A 23,338-nucleotide genomic window follows, 5' to 3' on the forward strand; every position below is an offset into this window, starting at 1 on the left:
GTGATTGGCTCTGGTGTGGCAGGAGGCAGGTTATTGGATTAGAAGGATAACTAGTCAGCGCTGGTGTGGTGGCTCCTATGGGCTATGGAGCTGTTAGGTGGGCAGGTTGGAGGAGGGAGATAGGCTGAGGAGGGTGTTGCGTGGGCAGGTTTGGCTGACGCCTTCAGCACATTTCCTCTCCTCCTCCCCCTGATATAGGGCCGCCCTGGGGGAAGTGCAGATTGCTGGAGTCCCCAAGGGACAGAGACAGATTGACAGACTGTATCTCCCTCTGACACAGGCTCTGTGAATTCACACTTGGGCAGCATTCGTCTAAGTTTCCAGGCAATAAAGGATTTTTGAATCTGACTTGGACATGGCGCGGGGAAGCTTAGACAGACACCAGGATGCTGCCTGCTCTCTTCCCCAGTGCTTTGACCCCTTGATCAAGGGATGTGTGATGTGCACAGACCTGCCTGGACACTCCGAGGAGGACACAAGTAAGAGAAGAGTGGCAGCCTCTGGGTTACCTGGATGGGGATCAGGAACCCATTGGGGATCGGCCCCCTCTTGGAGGGAAAGATTCCAGGGACTGCAGGAATAAGAAAGAGAGAAGGTGGAGACAGGTTCAGGAAGGCAGGGGAGCTTCATCCCAAGCGGTGTGGGGAAAAGAAAAATGGAGGAATGGGACAGTCACCGGCAGCCAGGGAAGGGGAGGAGGGAGAGACAGAAAGGTGAATATGACCCCAACAGCTAGGGAGAGAGAGAGATCTCAACCCACCCCAGAGATGGAAAAGACAGGCAATATGAAAGGTGCCCAATCCACACGATGGGTGAAGTAAGAATCCTTTAGGAGAGAGAAGGTGAGGGACTGGGACTATTACTTCCCTGTGTAAGGGAGGCAGAATGGGTAGATGTTGGTAATTACAATTGTGAAGGGAGTTTGCGCCACATTTGATGAAAATGTTGGGATTATTCATTGTGGTTTAACTCCCCAGCCCCTGAGCTCAAAGCTGGGATCACCCAAGGTACCATGGGTGGGATTGCTGTCCTCAAGTCTGCACAGTATGTCCCCTCGGGCTGACCACTGCCTGTCTTGCTTTAATTCTCTCCACAGCATGCCACACCAGCGTAACCCCCACTTCAACCCAAGCAGCAGCACCTGGCCCAGGTTTGATCTTTGGGATCCCTGCTTTAGTGGGGCTAGTTCTGGTCCTGGCTGCACTCTGTGGATTGCTGACCTACAAAATGAGGAGGAGGCAGCGGAGGAAGAGGAGGAGCCCTGACGAAAAGCCCAAGGGTAAGTGTCTTTATTTCATAGATTTTAAGGGCAGAAGGGATCATTGGATCATCTAGTCTGACCTCCAGTACAACACAGGCCAGAGAATTTCATCCAGTGATTCCTTCATCAAGCCCCACCCCATGGAGCTGAACCTGACCACATCATTTGGATAGACATTCAGACTCAGTGATGGAGAATTTACCACATCTCTTGATAATCTGTTCCAATTACCCATCACTTAAAATGTTGTGCCTCATTTCCAGTTTGGACTCTACTGATTTCAGCTTCTAGCCACTGGCTTTTGTTATGCCTTTGCCTGCTAGATTAAAGAGCCCTCTAGCATCAGATACCTTCTTCCTCTGTAGGCACTTTCGGCGGTGATTAAATCACCTTTGAACCTTCTCTTCCATAAACTAAATAGATTGAGTTCCTTTAGTCTTTGTAAGGCAACAAGGCCTCCCTGGGCTCTGAGTGAGATGAGACAGGCCAAAATACTGTCCCAGCTCTTCTCCAGAGGCCCCACTAAGTTCTGCAGAAGCTCTCAAGAAAAAAAAAAAAGAGTGAAATTTTCCAAGTGGCCTCATCTCAGCTCCATTTGTGCACTTGAAGCTTTATGGACACAAACTCCTCGCCCCCACACCCTCTTATTTTGAGCATATCCATCTGTACGTACAGATAGATGCTTGCAGAGGTTGGTACAAATGAGTACAATGCACAAAATGCATTTTTTTGCAGGCTAAAGAGCACAACCATTTGGGGAAAAGTTCTGCAGTAATGCAGTAGGGCTCTATTGGAATTATTCTAAACCCTGCATCACTGAACATCATCCTTTCTAGAGGCTTTTTTTTTACCTGCTTTATAGAATGTTGCTGCAGAGCTATAATGCTCTATTAGATTTTATAAGTTGGTTCGTAAAACTATAGGGAAGTTACCAGTTTCTGTTCAATTCTGTGGAGTTTTCCCCCAAACTAGAAATACACACCCAGTTGTTCATGCTTGCAAAGTTGTGCTTTTAATCCCAAAATAATAATTAAATAGCAAAACAGTTCATTAACACAGGTGGTGGCCTGATGATAGCTCATGCCATTCCAGAACATAGAGTTCAGCAAAACTCCAACTTCTGGAAACCACAAAATATAGAGTTCAGGTAAACACTTACACCCCCTTAATTCTGCCCCCTGGGAGCTGGCAATAGCCAATGGGAATTATCTGCATGCAGAGGCGGATTTACCTTGAAACACAGGGTGCCCTGGCATGGGCCCCCCAACAACAGGGGATCCCAGGGACGGGCAGCTGCGGGGGCAGAAGCTTGGTCATGCTGGCTCCTGGGGCTCCTGCTGCAGGCTTCCACCCACCGACAGCCAAGCTCCACCCTCCCCCACCTCCTTTCCCGAGCATGCCGCGTTCCCTCCCGTCCCTGCGCTTCCCTTGCCACCAGACAGCTGTTTGCCAGTGCTCAGGTCACTCCAGGAGGGAGCAGGAGGAGTGGGGCTGCAGCCCGCTACGGGGAGGAAGCGGAGAAGAGGTGGGGGTGGGGCCTTGGTGAAGGGGGTGGAATTGGGTCAGGGCGGAGCAAAGACGGTGCCCCCTGCACTCCTCCTACACATACCCCCCAGCTCCCTGCTGTGAGCCACTCAGGGCAGGGCGCTGGGAGCACTCCCATGACCCCAGCCCACACCCCCAGCCCTGACTCATGCACCCCCTCACACAACCCCAGCCCCCTAACCCTCCCTGACTCCTCATGTCCCACATGTCCCACATCTCCTCCCCACTCTGAGCTCCAAACAGGAGCTCCTGCAGCACCCCACACACATTCCCACCTTTACCCCTCGCACCAAATAGGAGCTGCCCAGGTAAGTGCTCCACACCCCAACCTCCAGCCCCAACCCTGAGCCCCCTCCTGCACCCTAACTCCTGGCCAAACCCTGCATCCCAATCCCCAGCCCACTCCTGCACCCTAACTCCCTCCCAGAGCCTGCACCCCCAGCCCTGACTCCTGCACCCCCTCACACACCCCCAGCCACGTGCCCTCCCTGACTCCTGAATCCCCCTTACACATTTGCAGCCATAACTCCTGCACCCTCTCACACACCTCCAACTCCCCGCCCACCCTGATTCCTGCACCCCCCCACATCCCCACCTGCACCTCCCGCACCAAATGGGAGCTGCCCCAGGTAAGCGCTCCACACCCTAATCCCCTGTCCCAGCCCTGAACCCCCTCGTGCATCCTAACTCCTGGCCAGATCCTGCACCCCAACCCCCAGCCTACTCCTGCACCCTAACTTCTTCCTAGACCCTGCACCCCCAGCCCTGCACCCCCTCCCGCACCATAAGTCCTGGCCAGATCCCGCACCCCAGCGCTTTTTTACATTTTTTTTAATAAAGCACTCTTATTCAAAGCGGTTTATAATAGTTAACTAATGAGACAAACAATATTTAGAAAGATCATTAAGGGGTCCACTGAGACCCTCAGCGATTTTCAAGTGGTCTGTAGAAAAATAAGTTAGACTACAAAAACAATCAAGGTACCTCACTTTATTTTCATTTACTTCCTATTACTTATAGGAGGAGGATGAAGAAAAAAAGAATGAAAAATGGAGGCGGGGAGGCGGGGGGGGGAAGATAAGACAGAATATTCTTTTTCTTGGCTGGGTCCCAAGGAGAGACCTCAAAAATGAAGCTGAGCACAGGGCCCCCCTAACTCTAAATCTGCCACTGTCAACATGCACTCCAGCTGCATTCACTGTGCTAGTCAGAGCCATATTGAATGGTAGAGGGATATGTTGGAGCAGCTTGAAGGAGCTGTGATTGTGATATGAGGAGGTCTGGGTCTGAGTCCCCCAGTGTGTGATCAAAGGAAGAGGTGCACGTGAGTACTTTGAGGATCCTGTTAGCATCATTTCAGCACAGAATTGCATCGGTCAGTAGCAGGACACAGGGCTCTTCTTGCCATGGGTATCATGGGTAGTGAGGTGGGATGTGAGAGCTGTTGGTGGATTTAATGATTGGTAAGGGAAAGCACAGGTTTGGTGGTTTCCTGTGTGCAGGTGTGAAGGGGTTGTAGAAGGGCATGGAGTGGTTATTAAATTTTTCAAGTATGCTATTAGGTCAGGGGAGTAAGCACCGTGTTGGAACATAGGGCAGACGCAGGTAGCACCTGTCCAGTACAGTAAAAAGACACAGCGCAAATGTGTGTGTTATGGTTATAATGGGGCATCACTCAAAGGGGGCAAAGATAAGGTTGTTTGGGTGTTTACCTGAACTCTAGTTCCTGGTTTTCTCAAGTCTGAATTTTGCTGAACTCAGCATGCTGAAAGGGCATGAGCTATCACTGGGCAACCTGCACTCTGGGACAATGTATTTTCCACATTTAATTTCCTAGATTTTTAAACAGAAAGAGAAATGTTTGTCAGTAGGAGTTAGTGGCCATTTAGACTGGTGTTCTCACCTAGGTTTGCAGTTGATATGCTACTGTGGCAAGGTAATAATTAAAAGACCCAGCTTTTATATTGTGCAATTCATCAGTAGCTCTCAGAGAACTTTACATTATTATCCCCATTCTACAGATGGGAAACTGATTTGCCAGGGTCACTCAGCAGGCCAGTGGCAGAGCTAGGAACAGTCTAAAAAATACAGTGGTGTTTCCACTAGGCCAGTGGTTCTCAACCTTTCTGGGCTCAGGACCCATTTGTAAATGTTTATGTCCTGTCAAGGTCCAGTAAAAAGTCGGGAAGTGGAAGCCCTGGGTTGGTCTTGGTTGGGTCCTGGTGGATGGTGGCTCCTATGCTGTGGCTGGCTGGACTTGGTTCTCTACTCCCAGCATTGCAGCCTCCGGGGTGGCATCACTGCTCAGGTTTGGCTCCACCCCCCTGACTGGACCAAATTGGTGAATGGAGTTCTGACCCAGCTCATGGGGTTGCAGTGAGACTCACTCAAATTTGGCCTATCGAGGCTCCCATCATCATGACATCTGGGCCAAACCTGAGTGGCACTGGGACCCCAGAGGTTGTAGTGCCTGGAGCAGGGAGATGAGCCCAGCCAGCCCTGTGGGACAGGAGCCACAGGAGGTGCCATGCAACCAACCCTTTGAAACATTCCCAACTTTGGAAAATCCTGCACTAGGCCACCTGGTTGCTATGCAGTTCCTCGGTGCTTCTTCCCCCTCGCATATTGTGTTCCAGTGGAATGGGGATAGCCTTTGCAATGTGTAGTTGCTAACAGCGCTGGTGAGAGAAATCTCATCCACGGTCTATGTCCCAAAGCCTTGATAGTTTTACTACGTTTGTTACAGTAACTAAGTGTGGGAGAGAAGACCAGTGTGTGTCTCCTTCACCCCCAAAACTAGGGTTGCCAGGCATCCGGTTTTTGACTGGAACACCCAGTCGAAAAGGGACCTTGGCAGTTCTGATCAGCACCGCTGACTGGGCCATTAAAGTGCAGTCGGCAGTGCAGTGGGGCTAAGGCAGGCTCCTTGCCTGCCCTGCTTCTCTGCAGTTCCCAGAAACAACTGGCATGTCTCTGTGGCCCTGAAGCACAGGGGCGATCAGGGAAGATCCACACACTGCCCCTGCCCTGAGCACCAGCTCTGCAGTTCCCATTGGCTGGGAACTGTGTCCAATGGAAGCTGTGGGGGTGGTGCCTGTGAGTGGGGCAGGGGGCAGTGCGCACTGCGCAGAGCTACTTAGCTGCACCTCTGCCTAGGGGCTGGACATGGCAGCTGCTTTGGGGAGCAGGGCAGGCAGAGAGCCTGCCTTATCCCCGCTGCACTGCTGACTGGGATCCGCCTGAGGTAAGCACCGCCCGGCTAGAGCCCTCACCCCGAATCTCCTGCCCCAGGTTGGAACTGGCCCCCCCCCACGCCCTAACTCTCTCCCAGACCCCGCACCCCACATAGGGGTGATGTATATCTTAGCTAATTGTGTTCCGGATTTCAGATGTTTAAATCTGTTACCCTTCATCCCTCCCAGCCCAGCTCATGTGGAGGGACAGGTAAAGGGGCCCAGACACCCCACCAGTATCAGGGTCCCTAGATCCCAGGATCCACAGCAGGCAGGGAGTGGAGCAGGGCTCCTTCCAATCCCAGCACACATACAGAAGGGAAGTCCCCTTCCACCAACTTCCTCCACTACTCCCGATTGCTCCTGTCTTCTCCCCTCCCCCATCACACATTCCCATTTATCCTCCTCCCCATAGTATCTCACTGCAGACTCAAACCCCTCTGTCACCTATCACCACCTACTCTTCCACCCCTCCCCTCCCAGGGGGTATTTGCATGTATAATTTATTTGCTTTTCAAATATAGCTTCATCATCTCCTGAATATTCTGCTGTACTCAGATTACATTTCTCAAAAAGCATAACAACATTTGAGAGACAGCTTTTCCCCAAATGTTTACAATTCAGTCTCAGATTTCTGTCCAGGGTAGGTTTCAAACTTCAAAGTTGCAAGCTCAGAGAGTTGTCAAGTAGTCCATTCATCTTACTGAGATTTCTCAGATGAAAGAGAATACTCAATGGGAATGAATACAGCCTGAAACAATAATTCGGAGACATGTGAACTGCTCCATGGCAGTAGGTGTTCCCTTCCTCCCCGCCACGACTTTCTGATGTGCATCAAGCAGTGTAGTTTTGGTGCATGCTCCAAGTATGATTGTTCTAAGCTCCCCACATTCTGATTCACATGGGGAAGGGGGTAGGAAGAGGGGCTCAGACCCTCCAGCAGAACCCCTCCCCCCCAGCACCTGGCACACATGGGGAGTTAGATCACCAAAGATAGGCAGCCCTCCACGAACCCCCCCGATCCTGGCACACAGAGGCCCAGGGCTCAGATACCACGGTGGGGGGGGCGAGGGCAGGAAGCACCAGATCCCAGCTCACATGGGGGTAAGGAAAGGGGCTGAAACTCCCTCCCCTCCCACATCATGGCACACACACAAAGTAAGGAAGAATGTGGGGCTGATAGGAGCCCCTGCCCCTATGCTCCCCCAGTCCCTATGCTGTTTACCCCCATGTCCTCTTCCCAGCATCCCGCCCTCAAGCCCTTACCTCCCCTATCACTCATCCCCCTTCCCTCAATGCAGCTCCCAAACCCTCTCACCCCATTCACTGTGTTCCTCCACCCCTGAACATGCCCCTCCCCTGCCAGCAAGCATTCACATTCCCCTGAAATAAAAGAAAAGCCAGACAAATGTTAGCAATTTGCCTCCTAACCTTTCCCAGATTTCTGCCCAAGGTAGGACTAATCTAACATGGGCTGGTTGGAGAGTCTGAAGAGCTCTATGTTAGCTCGAAAACTCATCTCCCTCACCAACAGAAGTTGGTCCAATCAAAGATATTACCTCATCCACCTTGTGTCTCTAATGGGCTGGGAGGGTCACCTTCATAGATTTACTGCTTATCCCTTTGACTATCATGGGAAAGTCTGAAGGCTAACAAACCTGAGAACCCAACTCCTCTATCTGCGCATGCTCAATGTAATCTATTATGCTCAAGAACAAACACAGGAAGCTTAGGACAAGTCTAACGGGAAAAGCAAAAAGTTTTTCAAACAACATTTTAATTTGACTTTGCTCAAAGGGTAATGGGTGCCACTCGCTCCATTGGGGTAACCCAAGCACAGGAGACCCTGGTGGGATGATAGGAGCCCTGGTTGGAGCTCTAACCATGAGAAAAAAAGTTGCCAGAATCTTTCAACTTTAAGATAAGCTGTTTTTCTGAGGTTGCATCTTGGGAACCTCTTGTTCAAATGGCTGTGAATTTGGATCACTAACAGAGTGTTGTGCCCCCAGGAGGAACACTAGATTTCAAGGCACTTAGAAGAGTTGAGCTTTACACAGAAAGCTGGTCTTAACCTCAAGTATAGCAGAGCTGCTGGGCTTCCCACCCTTCCCTACTAGCCACAAAAGGGCCATGCTCCCTAATCAAAAGTCAGGCAGGGCCACTATTGGGTTGGGTGTGGCCATATCTCTTTTCCTTTGGGAGCTTATGCCTCTGTGCTGACTCAACCCCACATTCTCTTCTCAAAAACTGTCATGCATAATTTCATGTCTCTCTGAGCACGTCAGAGGCTTCCGGGGAGGGGGTAAGATATACTGTTTTCCTGTTCTCTTCACCCTTCTGCTTCTAAATTTCTGTGCAGCAGGGTTGGGGGAAAGGAGGGGAAAATTCCCCGTGAATGTCACAGATACGCCATCCCTGCATACTGATGCTGGCTCCATTACTGTGCTCCTCTCAGTATCAGCGGCAGCTAGGGTGAGAGATCATCAGGGGCCTTTCAGCTCCCAGGCAGAACACTTAGTTAATTAATTAGAATGAAGTTTGTTGCAATAAGTCACAAACATTAAAATACTAAGAATGTTATAGGTGAAAGAATCTATCCATGAAAGAGTTTGAAAGTGACAAGATAAGATAGCAAGTATGAGGCATGGAGTAGTCTCATAGTTTAAACAGAGATCGGCAACCTTTGGCCCGCGACCCGCCAGGGTAAGCCCCCTGGCGGGCCAGGCTGGTTTGTTAACCTGCCGTGTCCACAGGTTTGGCTGATCACGGCTCCCACTGGCTGCAATTCGCCATTCCAGGTCAATGGGGGCTGCAGGAAGCAGCACGGGCTGAGGGATGTTCTGACCGTTGCTTCCCGCCACCCCCAATGGCCTGGGATGGCGAATCACAGCCAGTGGGAGCCGCGATCTGCCAAACCTGCAGACACGGCAGGTAAACAAACCAGCCTGGCCCGCCAGGGTAAGCACCCTGGCAGGCCGTGTGCCAAAGGTTGCCGATCCCTAGTTTAAACATTCTCAAATGAGACTCCTTACATCAGAAATTCCCTTAGCCCTGATCCCAAAGCCTGACTGCCACAAACACAACACTTCAGTATGCAATCTAGAAAGAAAGCTTCAAAAGACTTAATATAGCAACTGGTGCCTATGTTTAAGTGTGTAAACGAGGGGGCCAGAGACATTAGAGGCTAAAAAGGGTCATTTTTAAATTAATTATAACTTCAGTATCATTTCATTAAATGACTTGAAATGTGAGAGGATCAGGGGTCACCCCCACCATCCTAACAGCAATCAGAAAAAGTGCTGGTGAAAATCTTTTTATTTTCCTAAACTAACGTGGGGTGAAGATTGGGCTTCTAATGGAACTGAAACAGGGTCAGCAGCACTCCCTCATGGGCAGAGGCCACTCTGCAGCACCATGCTGCTGTTCCCCTTGCTTCAGTGACATCTTAAATACCACACACCTAGACCAAAGAAAACTTAAAATGTTCTCCTCCTGGTATTCAGTTTGTTTATATGGAATATGGGAGTTGGGTGAGGAGCTATTTCAGCATATGTATGACTTATTAAAAGACAAATTTTAAGTAGAACTGTATCCTAAACTGCATTATGGTATTGTACCCATACATTGCATTTCAATGGGAGATTCAACTTTCTTTATGGGAACAGAACAGACTCCTGAAACTCTTACCACATAAGTGGTCCATACTCATGCAAATAGTCCCATTGTCTTCAGTGGGATGGATCAAATGATTAAGGGTTTTCAGGATTAGGTTCCAAGTTTGTAAATTGTTCTGGATGAAACTGACAATGCCTGAGTTGTCAAATCAGAAGGAGCTTCATTCAAATAAAGGTGGGCAGATGTGTCATAAGTCTTAGCTCCATTGCTAAGATGAGGAACATATTTTCAGCAAAGTTCTTGGCAGATTTCTGAGGCAGCTGGTTTAAAGCCATCAGTGTCCGGGATCATAATCTTCACTTATAGTTCTCTCACCCACAAAGCTGGAAAATGGGGCATTTGTTTTCTTTGTTTTGCTGCTCCAGTTCCGGTTAACAAAATGCATGTTAGACTAGTTTGGCTGCAAAGAAGAATTCTACGTACACTGGGGACAACACCTGATCCACATCAGGCTGCAGAACTGGGCTGACATCAGAATCCAAACATCCTCTGGTCAATGCAAGCAGAGTCAGTCCTCTAATGATTTGGACTTGATGTGATGCAGTATGGATGTCATGGATAATTCAGACCAAGGGGGAGAAACAGAATAAAAAACACTGTTTAAACACCTTCCATTCCCCCCCCCCCCAACACACACACACACCTTCCCTCTTGAGGACTCCTGACCAATGCTAACAAACTTAAACAAAGTTCCTTTAAGGAGCAGAGCGCAGCCACCCCCCTCCAGAGGGGAAGGGGCTAGCTCCAAGTCTTTCCGGTACCCCATACCTGCTAAAAATTTCTTGCCAGTACTGCGTACACCCTACTTGCACTCCTGCACTGAGACCTTAACTACAGAGGCAGCTGCCTCTCCATCACCTGTTGATGGGAGGGGTTTGTGCATGAGAGGGGCTTGCCAGCTAAAGAAATGAACACTGAAGGGGTGGTGGCAGCTGCATGGGAGGCATTGGCAGCTTTCTTCAGTGTGTCTACAGGGCAATTAAAAACCCATGGCTGGCCCGTGCCAGCTAACTCAGGCTCAGGCTAAGAGGCTGTTTAATTGTAGCTTAGCAGGAGCTCTGGGACCTCCCACCTCACTGGAGCCCAGGCACCTGCCAGAGCCCAAATGTCTAAACCACATTTGAATAGTCTCTGTGCCCCAGTCAGCTGGCATGGGCCAGCCATGAGTTTTTAATTACAGTGTAGACATGCCTGTGAGGGCTTGTCTGCACTGGAGAGATCAGTCAGTGGTAAAGTAATTGATTGTCCCACCACCATGTTAGTATGAGTGTCCACACTCGGGCTACCTTAAACTGGTTCAGGTGAGGTGGTTTGACAGATGACAGCTCCATCAGCTGGGCAAGTTCCTTAGTGTGTTGGCTGATGGTCCCCTTTTACACACCCCCAGCCATGTCTCCTTCATCCAAAACCCCCATAGTAGGAGAGGGTCACACATAGCTAATGCAGACATGGTCTCTGGAAGGTGGGATGGGGAGGAAAGACAGAACTCCTCCTTGTCACACCTCTCCCACTTGTCTCTGGGAGCACAAGAATAGTTTGGCAACTGGGTTGAGGGCCTTGTGCCGAGGGTGGAGAGGGGATCTGACAGCTGAATGGTTGTTGGAGCTGCCTGCTGACAATAGAGGGAGTGCCCTCTGGTGACATCCACTGGCCCTTTACCCCCCTCCTTCACTGGAGCACCCCACCTCCATCTTGCATGTACTCCTGCAGGAGGATGTCATGGGGTGTAGCTCAGCCATGAGCTATACAGCCCACCCTGGCTTGTGCATTATTAATCAGGTTTTTTTCCCCTCATAGAAAACCTGGACTATGTCATTTCCTGTGAAAGCCAGGCCTGTAAGGGACCGAAACTGCCAGAAGAAGATAATCTCATACTGGCCACATGCCCACACGTGAATGGCACCCTGAAGCATGCTGGGCCAGCAGGAAGAGGAGATTTCTCGAAGAGTAAGCCAGTCTTCCAAGGTGGGACAGGAAGTGATGTCATTGAACTCTTTGTTCCCTCTGCCAGCAACGAAGAACATAACCATGGCTTTCCACTGCCAGCAACAGAGCTGGGGGCCACTGTCCTGGTGACCACAAAGACCATTCAGAATAACTGCCTCACTGAGGATAGACCATGACAGCAGGCAAAATAGGGCTGGCTCTAGCCGGTTGCCCACTGAAAGTGACAAAAATCCCTTCATTTGAGTGGAGACTTTTGCCTTAAATGAGGTCAGCCTCCTATGCCTTTTGCCTTTTATATTTCCCCTTTCAAACATGGTGGTTAAAGCCAGGAAGTCCCAGTTACTCCCCTAACCAGTGGAGGATACCTGAGTCAATTGTATGGTCCCTGGTCCGTGAGCTCTGTAGCTGGAGAAGCTAGATGAGAGATGGCATGTGAGGAAAAGTGATTGTTCAGAGCCAACATACCAACTGCATGATTGCTGCACCGCCAGGCACTGGTGAACTAGTGTCCATATTTTAAGGGGATGAAGTGTGTTGTGTGGGTGTGGAGAGGGAGTCCTAGGGAGAGTGGGAAGGGTAAAAAGGAAGAATAGAGTGAAAATTTAAAAATGGAAGGTGGGGTTTCTGTAGGCCCTGATCCTGCACAACTGAAATCAATGGGGGTTTTGCCATTGGTGTCAATGGGAGCGGGGTTGGGTCCTTAGTGCTGGTACAATGCTATGTTCTGTGGGGCCCTGTGCAAAGTAACATAGGCCCGGCCCCATCCAGCTTCCATTCAGCTTACAATCAAGTCCTCCAAGCATCAGAGGACCCTTAACATACACACACAGACACCTCCTTCCTGTGACCGCTTCACACTGTGGCAAACCCCCTGCCAAGGCACTGCGGCTCTGCAAATCCCCTTGCAGGGTCTGGGAAGCCAGGAGATGGAGCTGAAATGCATCTTCCCAAGCAGAGAATGAGGGAAAGAAATCTCTGCAGTGACCAACTGGATCTGGAATCAGCCAGGACCATGGACAGAGAATTGGGGCTATTGCTGTGGCAGGCACTTGGGATATGTGTGCACGTCCCATTGACCACCACGGCTTTAGTTCATGTTTCTTCAGGAACTACAACATGTATCATGACAACAGGAATTATAATCATAGATATTTTTAGCGTGATGGGAGGGTGAGGGGGAATATTTAGCTATAACTGATGTTTCTGTAAGGATTTGTCTACATGGGGAAATTGACCAGCATAGCTATTCCGAATAACTCCTTGTGTGGACACTCTGTTCTGAAATAAAAGTGACTTTAATCCAGAATAGTTGCTAGAGAGAATTGAAGAAGCTGTTACAGGGAACAAAAGCCTAAATTCCTTGCTGCAACTGGTGTCTAGGACTTTCTCACGGCAATCTTGACAGGGTAAGAGAGCAAAGCACTTTAACTAAAATACATCACCACCTGGCTGGTGGTGTAAAGGTTAGTGCTTAACATGGCTATGCAGGTGACCTGGATTCAAGTCCCAGTCTCTCATTCCCTTCTGGCTGGGAGTGCTGCAGAAACTGGGCTAAGTGTTCAGCAGCTTCTTCATGGGAAGCCCACATTCGATTGTCTGTCTGTGGTGGTGCGTAGGGTAGGTGTAGCTACAGGCCACAGTGCAAGGCAGACTGCAGCCACAATAGTCACTGTGGTGTGTAGATACAAACCACAGTGAAAGGCTCTGGCAGTGAATTGCTGCCGGAGCCTTTCCTCACTGCCAGAGCTTTGCACTATGGCAGTGGAAGGCTCTGGCAGTGGATAGGCAATGGGACACTACACAGCAGCATAGGCATGAGAGGCACTGCTTGGGCATGTGGGGGATGTGTAGGGTACATTCCCTTGTGTTCAGATGAGTGGGGCGCTGCACTCCACTCACCTGAGCCATGCCTCACTGTCAACACCGCTGCTTAAACCCATACTAGCAGGTTATACAGTGTCTCTACAGACCGCCCTAAATGTAGACATACCTTCAGCATCTCACTGTCTCAGTCTGGAAAGGCTGTAGAAGCATTGGCACCCAGGCAATCCTCATGTCACGTAACCGTGGTTACTGTAGTCCTTGCAGGGGCGGCAGTGACTACTCCTGAAGGGAAGACTCCCTCATCATGAAACAGGGGTGCTTAATCTTTGTGTCCCAAGACCTCCAGTTGCTGCCATTCAAAACAGCTTCTCCTCAGATGCTATCCCAAAGTCCTTTGCACCACTTTCTATAATGTTTTCAAGGGAAGCACTGTTGACATTAACCAAATGATTTATGGGGCATTCCTTGCATTTGGTCCTGAGTGACAGAGCAAATCTGCTTCACTGGAAAACTGGACAGAGAAAGGAGGAAGGATTGCAAACGTATCTTCTCCCTCCCATTTCCTCTCTGCCTGTGACTGCCAGGTTGAGAATCGCTGATGCAGACACGGGACCATCTCTAAAAGGAAAGAAGTTTAAAAAAATCCTAAGACGTGGAGGTGGAAAAGGCCTAGTCATAGATTCCAAGAGCAGAAGGGACCTTTGTGATCATCTAGTCTGACCTCCTGTATAATACAGGCCATAGAACTTCCCCAAAATAATTCCCAGAGCAGATCTTTTAGAAAAACTTCCAGTCTTGATTTAAAAATTGTCAGTGATGGAGAATCCAGCACAGCCCTTGGTAATTGTTCCAATGATTAATTTCTCTGACTGTTAAAAAATTATGCCTATTTCTAGTGTGAATTTGTATAGCTTCAACATCCAGCCATTGGATTGTGCTATACCTTTCTCTGCCAGCTGGAAGAGCCCATTATTAAATATTTGTTCCTCATGTGGGTAATTATAGACTGCAATCAAGTCATCCCCTAACCTTCTCTTTGGTAAGCTAAATAGATTGAGCTCCTTGAGTCTATCACTATATAAGGCATGTTTTCTAATTTTTTAATCATTCTCGTGCCTCTTCTCTGAGCCCTCTCCAATTTATCAAGATTCTTCTTGAATTGTGGAAACCAGACCTGGACACAGTATTCCAGCAGCAGTCGCACCCAGTGCCAAATACAAAGGTAAAATAACCTCTCTACTCTACTCAAGAGTCCCCTGTTTATGCATCTCAGGATCACATTCGCTCTTTTGACCGCAGCATCACCCTGGGAGCTCATGTTCAGCTCATTATCCACTAAGACCCCCAAATCTTTTTCAGATTTTCAAAATCTTTTGTCACTGCTTCCCATAACAAAGTCCCCTGTCATGTAAGTATGGCCTACATTCTTTGATCCTACAGGTATACATTTACATTTAGCTCTATTAAAACATGTATTGTTTGCTTGCATCCAATTTGCCAAGTGATCCAGATCACCCTGAATCAGTAACATGTCCTCTGTACAAGTGGATGAGCCCATCTTGTGCCAGGGAAAGATAGTTCCCCACAGTACATTTCTCAGCAGCTTGTCCAGTCTAGCTTGAAAGGCTGCAAGAGATAAGGCATCCACCATCTTACCTAAAACCACAGTGAAACTTTCCTCTCGTGCGATGCCACTAAGCTATGAATATCAGAGGTTCATGCAGGCACCATTTCAATCCATACTGGATTCTTCTGAGGCAAGTAGTAACCTACCTGTTTTGAACAGGGTTCCTGCCAGTAATGGGTGAGAACACATCAGTATTAATTCCCCCCTCATGGGTAGAGTTAGGGGAATTTATGTCATTGCTGAAATACTCTTTGTAGATGCTTCTTGTTCCTTATTTTCAGTGCATGGGACTGTCTGGGTCTGCCCATTGCCTGTGCATGGGGAGAATGATGAGCGGACACAAAGAAAATAAGCTGTAATGTTAACAAATAAAGTGAAATTGCTGTCAATCCAGGAGGCTGCTCTTCTGTCTTTCTGGGGTGTACGTGGTTATTCAGTCCTCACACCCACATTTTTACTATAGTGCCCAGTTGATAGCCCTAGTGTGCAAGTCCTCTCATCACAGAGCAGGTAGCTCCTGGCCAACAGCAGTGGAAACTTCCTCTACATATTGTCCTCAGTAGAAGCTTTCTGTATATAGTGCTCCCTTATGAGAAGAGACCACCTCTAAGAGTGGGAGGAGTGCAGTCTCCCAGGCACATGAGATCTCTGCTGAGGCTGCCACCATGTCTAAGGCCAAATGCATGCCAGTTAGGATGTGGACACCTGCCTATAAGAAGCTAGATCAAGCCTACCTAGTGTCAGGGACCAGGGAGATGGGCGGTCTGACCTAGTCATTAGAGCCAGAGCTGGAGCCCAGCCTAGCATCAGAGCTGAAAGCAGGAGTCAGAAATCAGGCAAAGCATCAGGGCTGGAGCAAACGAGTGGGACTGGAGCAAGGCTGGGAACAAAGTAGGTAGGCACAGGAGAGATCACAGCTGCAGGTGTAAGCATAGCACAGCCACCAACCTGCCAGAGCTTAAACACAGACCTGTTGGCACCTTGCAGCCAATCGAGTGAGCCAGCCAGTCAGGTGATTCTGCCACAGCGAGGCTCATTATCTAGCCTGAGGGCTGAGCCAGCTAGCCCCAGGCTCAGCTGAGGGAACTCAAGCCCTAGTTCCTAACACATAGACTATTGGGTGGCAATGACTTTCAGCCAGTAGCACCCTCCTCTTTATTGCCTCTCATGCTGCTTTTGGCTCTCACTGCAGTGCGAGAGGTTAAAGAGACTCCTCTGGAAACTGATCTCTTAGTCCCTCAACACCAAGACCTTCTGATTTCACCTCTTCGTAGACTGATTTGTTCACCAGGTGAGACATGCAACCTTGTCGGACTGCAGGAGAGCAAGGAGTGTGACCAAAGAGGAAAAGGCTTTGAAAAGAAAAGAACATAAGCCCCTTCCCACTACCCAGTTCCAAGAGGTTCACATGAGCACGGTGTAACCTAGAACTGTACACTGAACAGTGGCCGAAATCTAGTAGAGAACACAACTCACACTGGTGCCAAGGCCAGAAATCTGGTGCTGTATCCAAGAAGCTAGTGAATTCTCTTTAGGGCTTGGAAAGGCAGCTGCTGGGTAAGTAGCGCTCCAGCCACCCATCTCTGGCAATCTTGGTTAGGTCACTAGAAAAGCGAGTCTGATGGATTCAGCATTGTCAAAGCTTCGTGAATGCTTGTCACAAAACTAGTGGCATGAGCAAGGCCCAGGACTAGAACCATAGGACATGCTTCTGGCCAGCACTGAGATGCACTGACGAGCTATTTGGGAGCACCGGACAACAATAGCAGGGGTGGAGCAGGGCCTTGGCAGAACTGAGTGGGGGTCCCAGGAAAGGAATATAGGGGGTGCTGCAGTGAAGTGTACTGCTAGAACTGTACTTGGGGGGAAGGGGAGGGAACGCTTGCACATGGCTTGTCTATACTCTGGCACATTATACAAGATGGGTTATTATTCTCTGCATCCTGGCTAAATTCCAGCTGGGGTAATTATATCTCACCTACTTAAAATTCCTCCATCAGTTTCAGTTGAATGTAGCATTCTTTGCTTCCTATCCTCAACTGCTGCGTAGCACTGCTAATGTGTTGTTAGACAATTGCCATGTTCCACCCCGAGGTGGCTGCATTTCAGCAGTGGGTGAGTGATTTCTGTACGTCCAGACTGCAAAGAGCTTTAAGTGCCTTCATGAGGAAATTAGCTATAGAACTCCAAGTTGCAGGCTATAGAAATCCAAATTACAGGCATGAGGAAAGGCCTTTGTCTTGTGGCAAGGCACTGCACTAGGCCACAGGACAGTGGGGTTCAGCTCTTGTCTCTGCTGCAGACCCCTCGGGTGAGTCACTGTCTCCCTTTGCCTCAGTTCCCCATCCTGAAATAGGGATGATAATACTCCTGTTTGCCCACCCTGTGTTTGTTGTGTCTAAGGCTTGCACTGTAAGCTTCGGGGGCGAGGACTCTCTCTTACTATGGGTGTGTACAGTGCCGAGGGCGCTTGGGGTCCGAGTCTGTACTGTAATACTGTACCACTTCACCCACACCTGGACCCTCACTCTTTCAGGTGCTAAAACTTCACATGCAATCCTTAAAAATGTAGCATCCCTCCCACCTCCTGAACCAACGTCCCTTCCAGTCACCCGACCCTGTCCGTTCCTCACTCCCACAAGCCATGCCTTAGTCATAATGCTGAGTTACAATCTCCCATGATGTGGAGGGGGGGAATGGGGTGCCGTGGAAAGGGGCTGAGCCCCAGGGCAGTCACATTTCATCTGCAGCATTTGATTAGCAGTTCTGAAAGGTCACCAGAGCCTCGTTCTCCTCTGTGAGGGAGCAGGGTGGAGCTGGAGGGTGTTGACAGTTGCTTCTTCTCACCACCCTCTCTTATTTTCCACAGCAGTTTTTCACTTCCCCATTTTGGGTAGGCTGTGTGCTTCCTCCCCCTGCCAAAAGGACATTCCCTGCTGGGTGTATAAGGGGGCTTCCCCTGTTTTGCACGGGAGAGTCTGTCAGAGCCAGTGGAGGGGGAAGACTGTGGAAACCCCAGTGGCAGATCCTAATGAGCTGGGTCTGAAACAACCCTTCACTATAAAAGCACGTCAAGACTATTAATAGCACAGCTGAGAAATCATCTCCCAAACAGGTTCCAGTGAGGTCATCTCACCAGGCACATATGAGTGGGAAAAGTTCCAGGAGGTCAAGTTGCTGGTGATGCTCCAGGGCCTTTGCATTGGAATGGGGCAGAATGTGCAAGGGGTGGCTCTGAGCACCAGTTACTCCTGTTCTAGGCTTATCCTACAGCTTTTGGTCACAGAAGTGAACTTGGCCTTCCTTCGTAGCAGGAATCAGCAAGGATACAGTGTTTCTGAAAATGTAATGAATTACACTGTATCTTAGGGACCTAAGTCAGCGGCTCTCAACCTTTCCAGACTACTGTATCCCTTTCAGGAGTCTGATTTTTCTTGTGTACTCTCAAGTTTCACCTCACTTAAACTACTTGCTTACAAAATCAGACATAAAAATACGAAAGTGTCACAGTCAGACTAGTACTGACAAATTGCTCCCTTTCCCATTTTTACCATATAATTATAAAATAAATCCATTGGAATATAAATCTTGTACTTACATTTCAGTGTATAGTATATAGAACAGTATAAACAAGTCATTGTCTGTATGACATTTTAGTTTGTACTGATTTCACTAGTGCTTTTTATGTAGCCTGTTGTAAAACTAGGCATCTAGATGAGTTGATGTACCCCCAAAGACCTCTGCATATCCCGAGGGGTACGCGTACCCTTGGTTGAGAACCATTGACCTAAGCAGTCAGTGGTGGATACTAACAGCCTCCTCATTCCTGCAGAGGGCACAATTACAAAATACCTACCCCTCACCTAGCCTTGCCTTCCTCATGTTCAGAGGAAGCTGAATCTTCAGCAGGGAAGCTTCATCATCTCTAGTGTTACAATGAAATAAAAATCCTCACTCCATTTTCCATGCATTACATTCACCTCAGGGAGCCACCGTTTGCATACCCTGTGTGAGATAAAAGCATGATGCTGTGGCAGCCGCATCCTCATATCACAACTCTGTGTCAGTGTCACCCTGTAATCATAGCATGAGAGCTGTGGATCTTAGACTTCCAGATACAATGAAGGAAAGAGAGGAGGGGAAAAACAGAAGTATGTTAAAAAACAGAGAAAATAAATTATTTAAATTTAAGATTGCATGGGAAGCATGTTAATATGAGTGACAACGTTCCTATAGCCGCTTCCCTTCATTAAGGGTAGAAAAGCTTTTAACAGTAACCCTTAAACAAAGTTTACCAGTTCTCCAGACTGGAGTCAGATCCATAAAGTAGAGCAAGTTTCAGAGCCTAAGTGAACTCCCAAACTAGAGCAAACTTCTGAGATGAACCAAGCTTCTAAAGTGGAATGAGCTCCTGAACTAGACTCAGGAGTCAATTCCACCTTGTAAAGTCTGGAGCAGCAAGTTTTCTAACTAAACTGAGCTCCGAAAGAGCAACCCACTCCACAGGGCTGGAGCAAGCACTTAAGTAAATTAAGCCATTGCCCAGCAAGTAGATTGAGGACTAGAGCATCTGTGCTGATCTCCTAAAGTGGAATAAGTTTGGAGTAAACTTTATAGTCCCTCAGCCCCACCCTTAAGATGTTTTGGCCAATCAGGCCCATCTACCTCCCCCAAAATGCCAGCAAATGTTGCAGCACCTCCCCCACTCCAAGAAATCTCCATTAACACAGCACTTTACGGTAAAATATAACTCCAGCGCTATTCTTGTAGGGTAAAGGCAACCAGAGGAAGAAACCAACCATTCAGAGCACACCCCATAACTGGTTTTTAACTTCCTATCTGTCCTGGGAGTTGATTAAAGAATTTTAATAGTTATCCATGTAGTTGTTTCACAAACAAGCCCCCTGGTTCCCACACTCTCTGTGGCAGGCTGCTCTGGGGCATTCAGTGTATGGTGACACTGCAATCCCACGGTGGGACGTCTTATCTGTTGTCGCAGTCCCCTGGCCTTGTTCTGTTTTGACCAAAAAGTTTTGGATCCTTTAATTCTCAGAATGCTAAAGATGAGTCTCCTCAATGGCTGCTACTGGTCCCTTTTGCTAAGTCCTCAGACAACCCCCACAAGCTCCTGGATCCTCCTGCCACCCCTCACCCCCAACTGCCAAATTCACCCACTATCTCCTCCATCAAGCATCACAGCCCTCCCCCTACTACTGATCCCCTCTACTAATCCCCAGTGGGTGAGACAGCCCCAGCCCAACTACCTAAACCCTCTGATATCTCGAACAAGAGCTCAGAGCTCCTAACTCCTAAACCTGACCCAAAGTGTCTTGCTCCTCCCCACAGCCATCGACACCTTCCACTCACTTCCAGCAAGTGATCCACACCCACCTGCATGGTTCTTTGGCAAACTGAGCTCCCTGACTACCACATCACCACGTGGTCCCTACCAAAGGCATCTTGACCTGAGTTATGCCCCATTGCCACTGCAGGCCAAACTAGATCCCAAACCAGGCCCACTTCCCACTCTCTAGTGCACTGTGTGTTCCTGATGGTTGCTAGCCCCCAACCCTGCTCCCCGTCCCAAGGACACTGTTTCCATGTGTCATTTACTGGAAAATACTGTAGACAGCATTGTAAGGCTAACGGTCTCTCAAGTATTTGCTCATCGAGCACTACGACTGGCTCATGGACACCCTTCTTCAGCATTCTCCAATCAGGAGTCTCCAAGGCGAGGTGGGGCCCTAACATCGACTTTCCCTAACTGCCAGCTCCTCAGAACAACTAGAAGATAAAAGTGGGAGGGAGTGCAGGGAATAACTTGATGAAGCCACGCAGCTTCTGCTGAGTAGCAAAGGGGAGCTAAAAGGGGTCTGGTTGACTATGAATGATGTTTATAACAGGCAGGAGACATCCTCATGCCACTAGGGGGCTCTGCTGTACTGCACATGTGACTAGTAACAGGGTTGCAGAAAGGCCATATGGCTCTGTACTGAAAAGCAGCCAGGGGAGCTGCAGCCTGGGATTGAGGAGGTGCATTGGCTGAGTTATGGGGGAGCCCAGATTGGGCAGAGCAGGACAGCAGAGGCGTGTAACAGGCAGGCCCACTTTTATGCCCTTCATTGTGCAAAATCGTTATTTTCTGCCCATCTAGGTCCTTATAAAGGTCCCACCATCACAGTGTCTGGGCACCGTCCACATCGTGTTTTTCCTTCCCAGACTCCAGGAGAAATAGCTGGATTAGTTGCTGGGCTGAGAGCATGGGGTATGCGTTGAGTATGGGAATAAATTATGGAGGGAAAATGCAGACAAAGGCATAAGTGTGGCTGTTAGTTGGGAAGGTGATGAGCTCCAGCCTTTAGACAGTCTGGCTGCCTGTTCAGTCGTCCATCCCTGGCAATCTTGTCCACAATCATGTCTGCCAGCCATGTAGCAGCATTCCTTGGTAAACACACAGGTAGCTAGGACCAACCCCATGGAAAGCTTTGAATGTCAGGGCAGAGAATCTGAACTGGACTCTGTGTTCAGTGGCCAGCCAGTGCAGCCAGCACTGAGATGATGCGTTCATGGCATTGTGTGGCTAGACAGAAGGACTGCTGCATTTTACACCACATGAAGCTTTTTCAGGGCATATGGCATAGCTCCTTGAGATAATTCTCTTGCTCCCTGCCTGCCTTTCTACATTATTTTTAAGGTGACTATCACTAGGGCATCCAAGCACCAAATATTAGGTGATTGCTCCTCTTTGATCCCTCCTGATCATCCCCTGATGTAACCATAATTGCACTGTTTTTCATTACTACTGCATACATCTTCACTTGTGCTCCTGCTGGCCCTAGCAGATTTCAGTGTTAGCCGGGCCAGCTTCCCATGACCCCAGCTCCTAGAACTAACCCCTGCTACCTCTCAGAACTTCATAACTTAAACTGCCCTGGTTTACGTTTTTCTCGTCCTTAAATGGTTGGGAGGAAGAAGCTGGCTGGTTCCATGTGCTGAGTCTGTGGGGGGACAGGGCCTTCCTCGTATCTCTCATCAGCATCCGTCCGTAATCACTACCCGCTGCATAATGACAGTAATTAGGAAGAGCGAAACTGCCTCAGGACTAGAAGAGCTGATGGAGTTAGGGGAACCAGATGGTGTTCGCACTTAAGGAAAGATTAAAAAAAAAAAAAAAAGCACTCCAGTTAAATCAGCTTTCATTTCCTTGATTTTGTGTCAGAATTGCTTTGGTCCTGCATAGCCTCCAAGAGGACTTGGCATGTTCTGCGAGTCAATATACAGCACGCCTGGTGGGTGCAGAAATGTGATATATGCCATGTCAGCGCTGGGAGCGCCCAAGGATAGATGAGGGCAACCAGAAGAGCAGCAGCCTTGAATCCAGGATCCCAACCTGGTCCTTGGATTAAGTTGTCAGGGACCTGACGCCTATCCTCCAAGCCCTATTCCCCCAATGAATCCATGCGGGCTGGGAATGCAGGGAAAGAGAACAGAGGCAGAGAAATGGAGGGAAACAGAATGGGTAGAATATCAGGAAAGAGGTGGGAGGGAACTGGGTGAGGAAAAGTCAAAAGAGGAGGGAGCTGGAACACAAGGAAATGGAGTGGTTGGTAGGGTGGTCATGGATGAGGGGGAAGGAGCCACTTCTCCTTTGGGTCAGCTGCTCTCTATCAGTGAAGCTCAGCACAGAGCGCTCTGTGGACCAGAAGGTCGTGGGCTCATAGTCGGTGCTGACACTGCAGTCTGAAGGGAGGTGTAGGCAGCGGCGTATTATCGCTTAGGCCAACAAGACCTAGGCCTAGGGCAGCAAATGTGCAGGGTGGCAAATTTGCTCGTGACTCCTCCCCAACTCTGCCCCTTCCCCAAATCCCTGGCCTGCTTCCTTCCCCAGGCACGCTGCACTTCCCTCCTTTCACCTCCCTCCCAGGCTTGCCGTGCGAAAGCGCTGGGAGGGAGGGAGACGCGCGCAGCGGCATGCTTGGAGGAGGCAGAGCAGAGGTGAGCTGGGGCCCGCGGGTGCGGGGAGTAACCCAGAGGGGGCTGGGAACCATTCCCTGCCCCAGCTCACCTCCACTCCACCACTGCCATCCCCCAAGCATGCCGCAACTCCCCTTCTCCCCCCTCCCTCCCAGTCTTGCCGTGCAAAAGAGCTGGGAGGGAGGGAGAAGCGAGTAGCAGCACAATCGAAGGAGGCGGAGCAAAGGTGAGCTGGCGGGGGAGCGGCAATTT

The 23,338-nt window shown here is 49.3% G+C and overlaps 1 protein-coding gene across 1 annotated transcript; it reads left to right on the forward strand.

Moving 5' to 3' along the window:
* The first annotated feature begins 247 nt into the window (after window positions 1–247).
* On the forward strand, window positions 248–13,091 carry TNFRSF13C (TNF receptor superfamily member 13C). Its single transcript, XM_050955064.1, has 3 exons — window positions 248–479; window positions 1,097–1,279; window positions 11,512–13,091. Exons 1-3 carry the CDS (start codon window positions 356–358, stop codon window positions 11,835–11,837), a joined length of 633 nt encoding a protein of 210 aa, XP_050811021.1. The 5' UTR covers window positions 248–355; the 3' UTR covers window positions 11,838–13,091.
* The last annotated feature ends 10,247 nt before the right edge of the window (window positions 13,092–23,338 follow it).

Source organism: Gopherus flavomarginatus, chromosome 1, assembly GCF_025201925.1.
Source record: "Gopherus flavomarginatus isolate rGopFla2 chromosome 1, rGopFla2.mat.asm, whole genome shotgun sequence".
Classification (NCBI taxonomy): domain Eukaryota; kingdom Metazoa; phylum Chordata; order Testudines; family Testudinidae; genus Gopherus; species Gopherus flavomarginatus.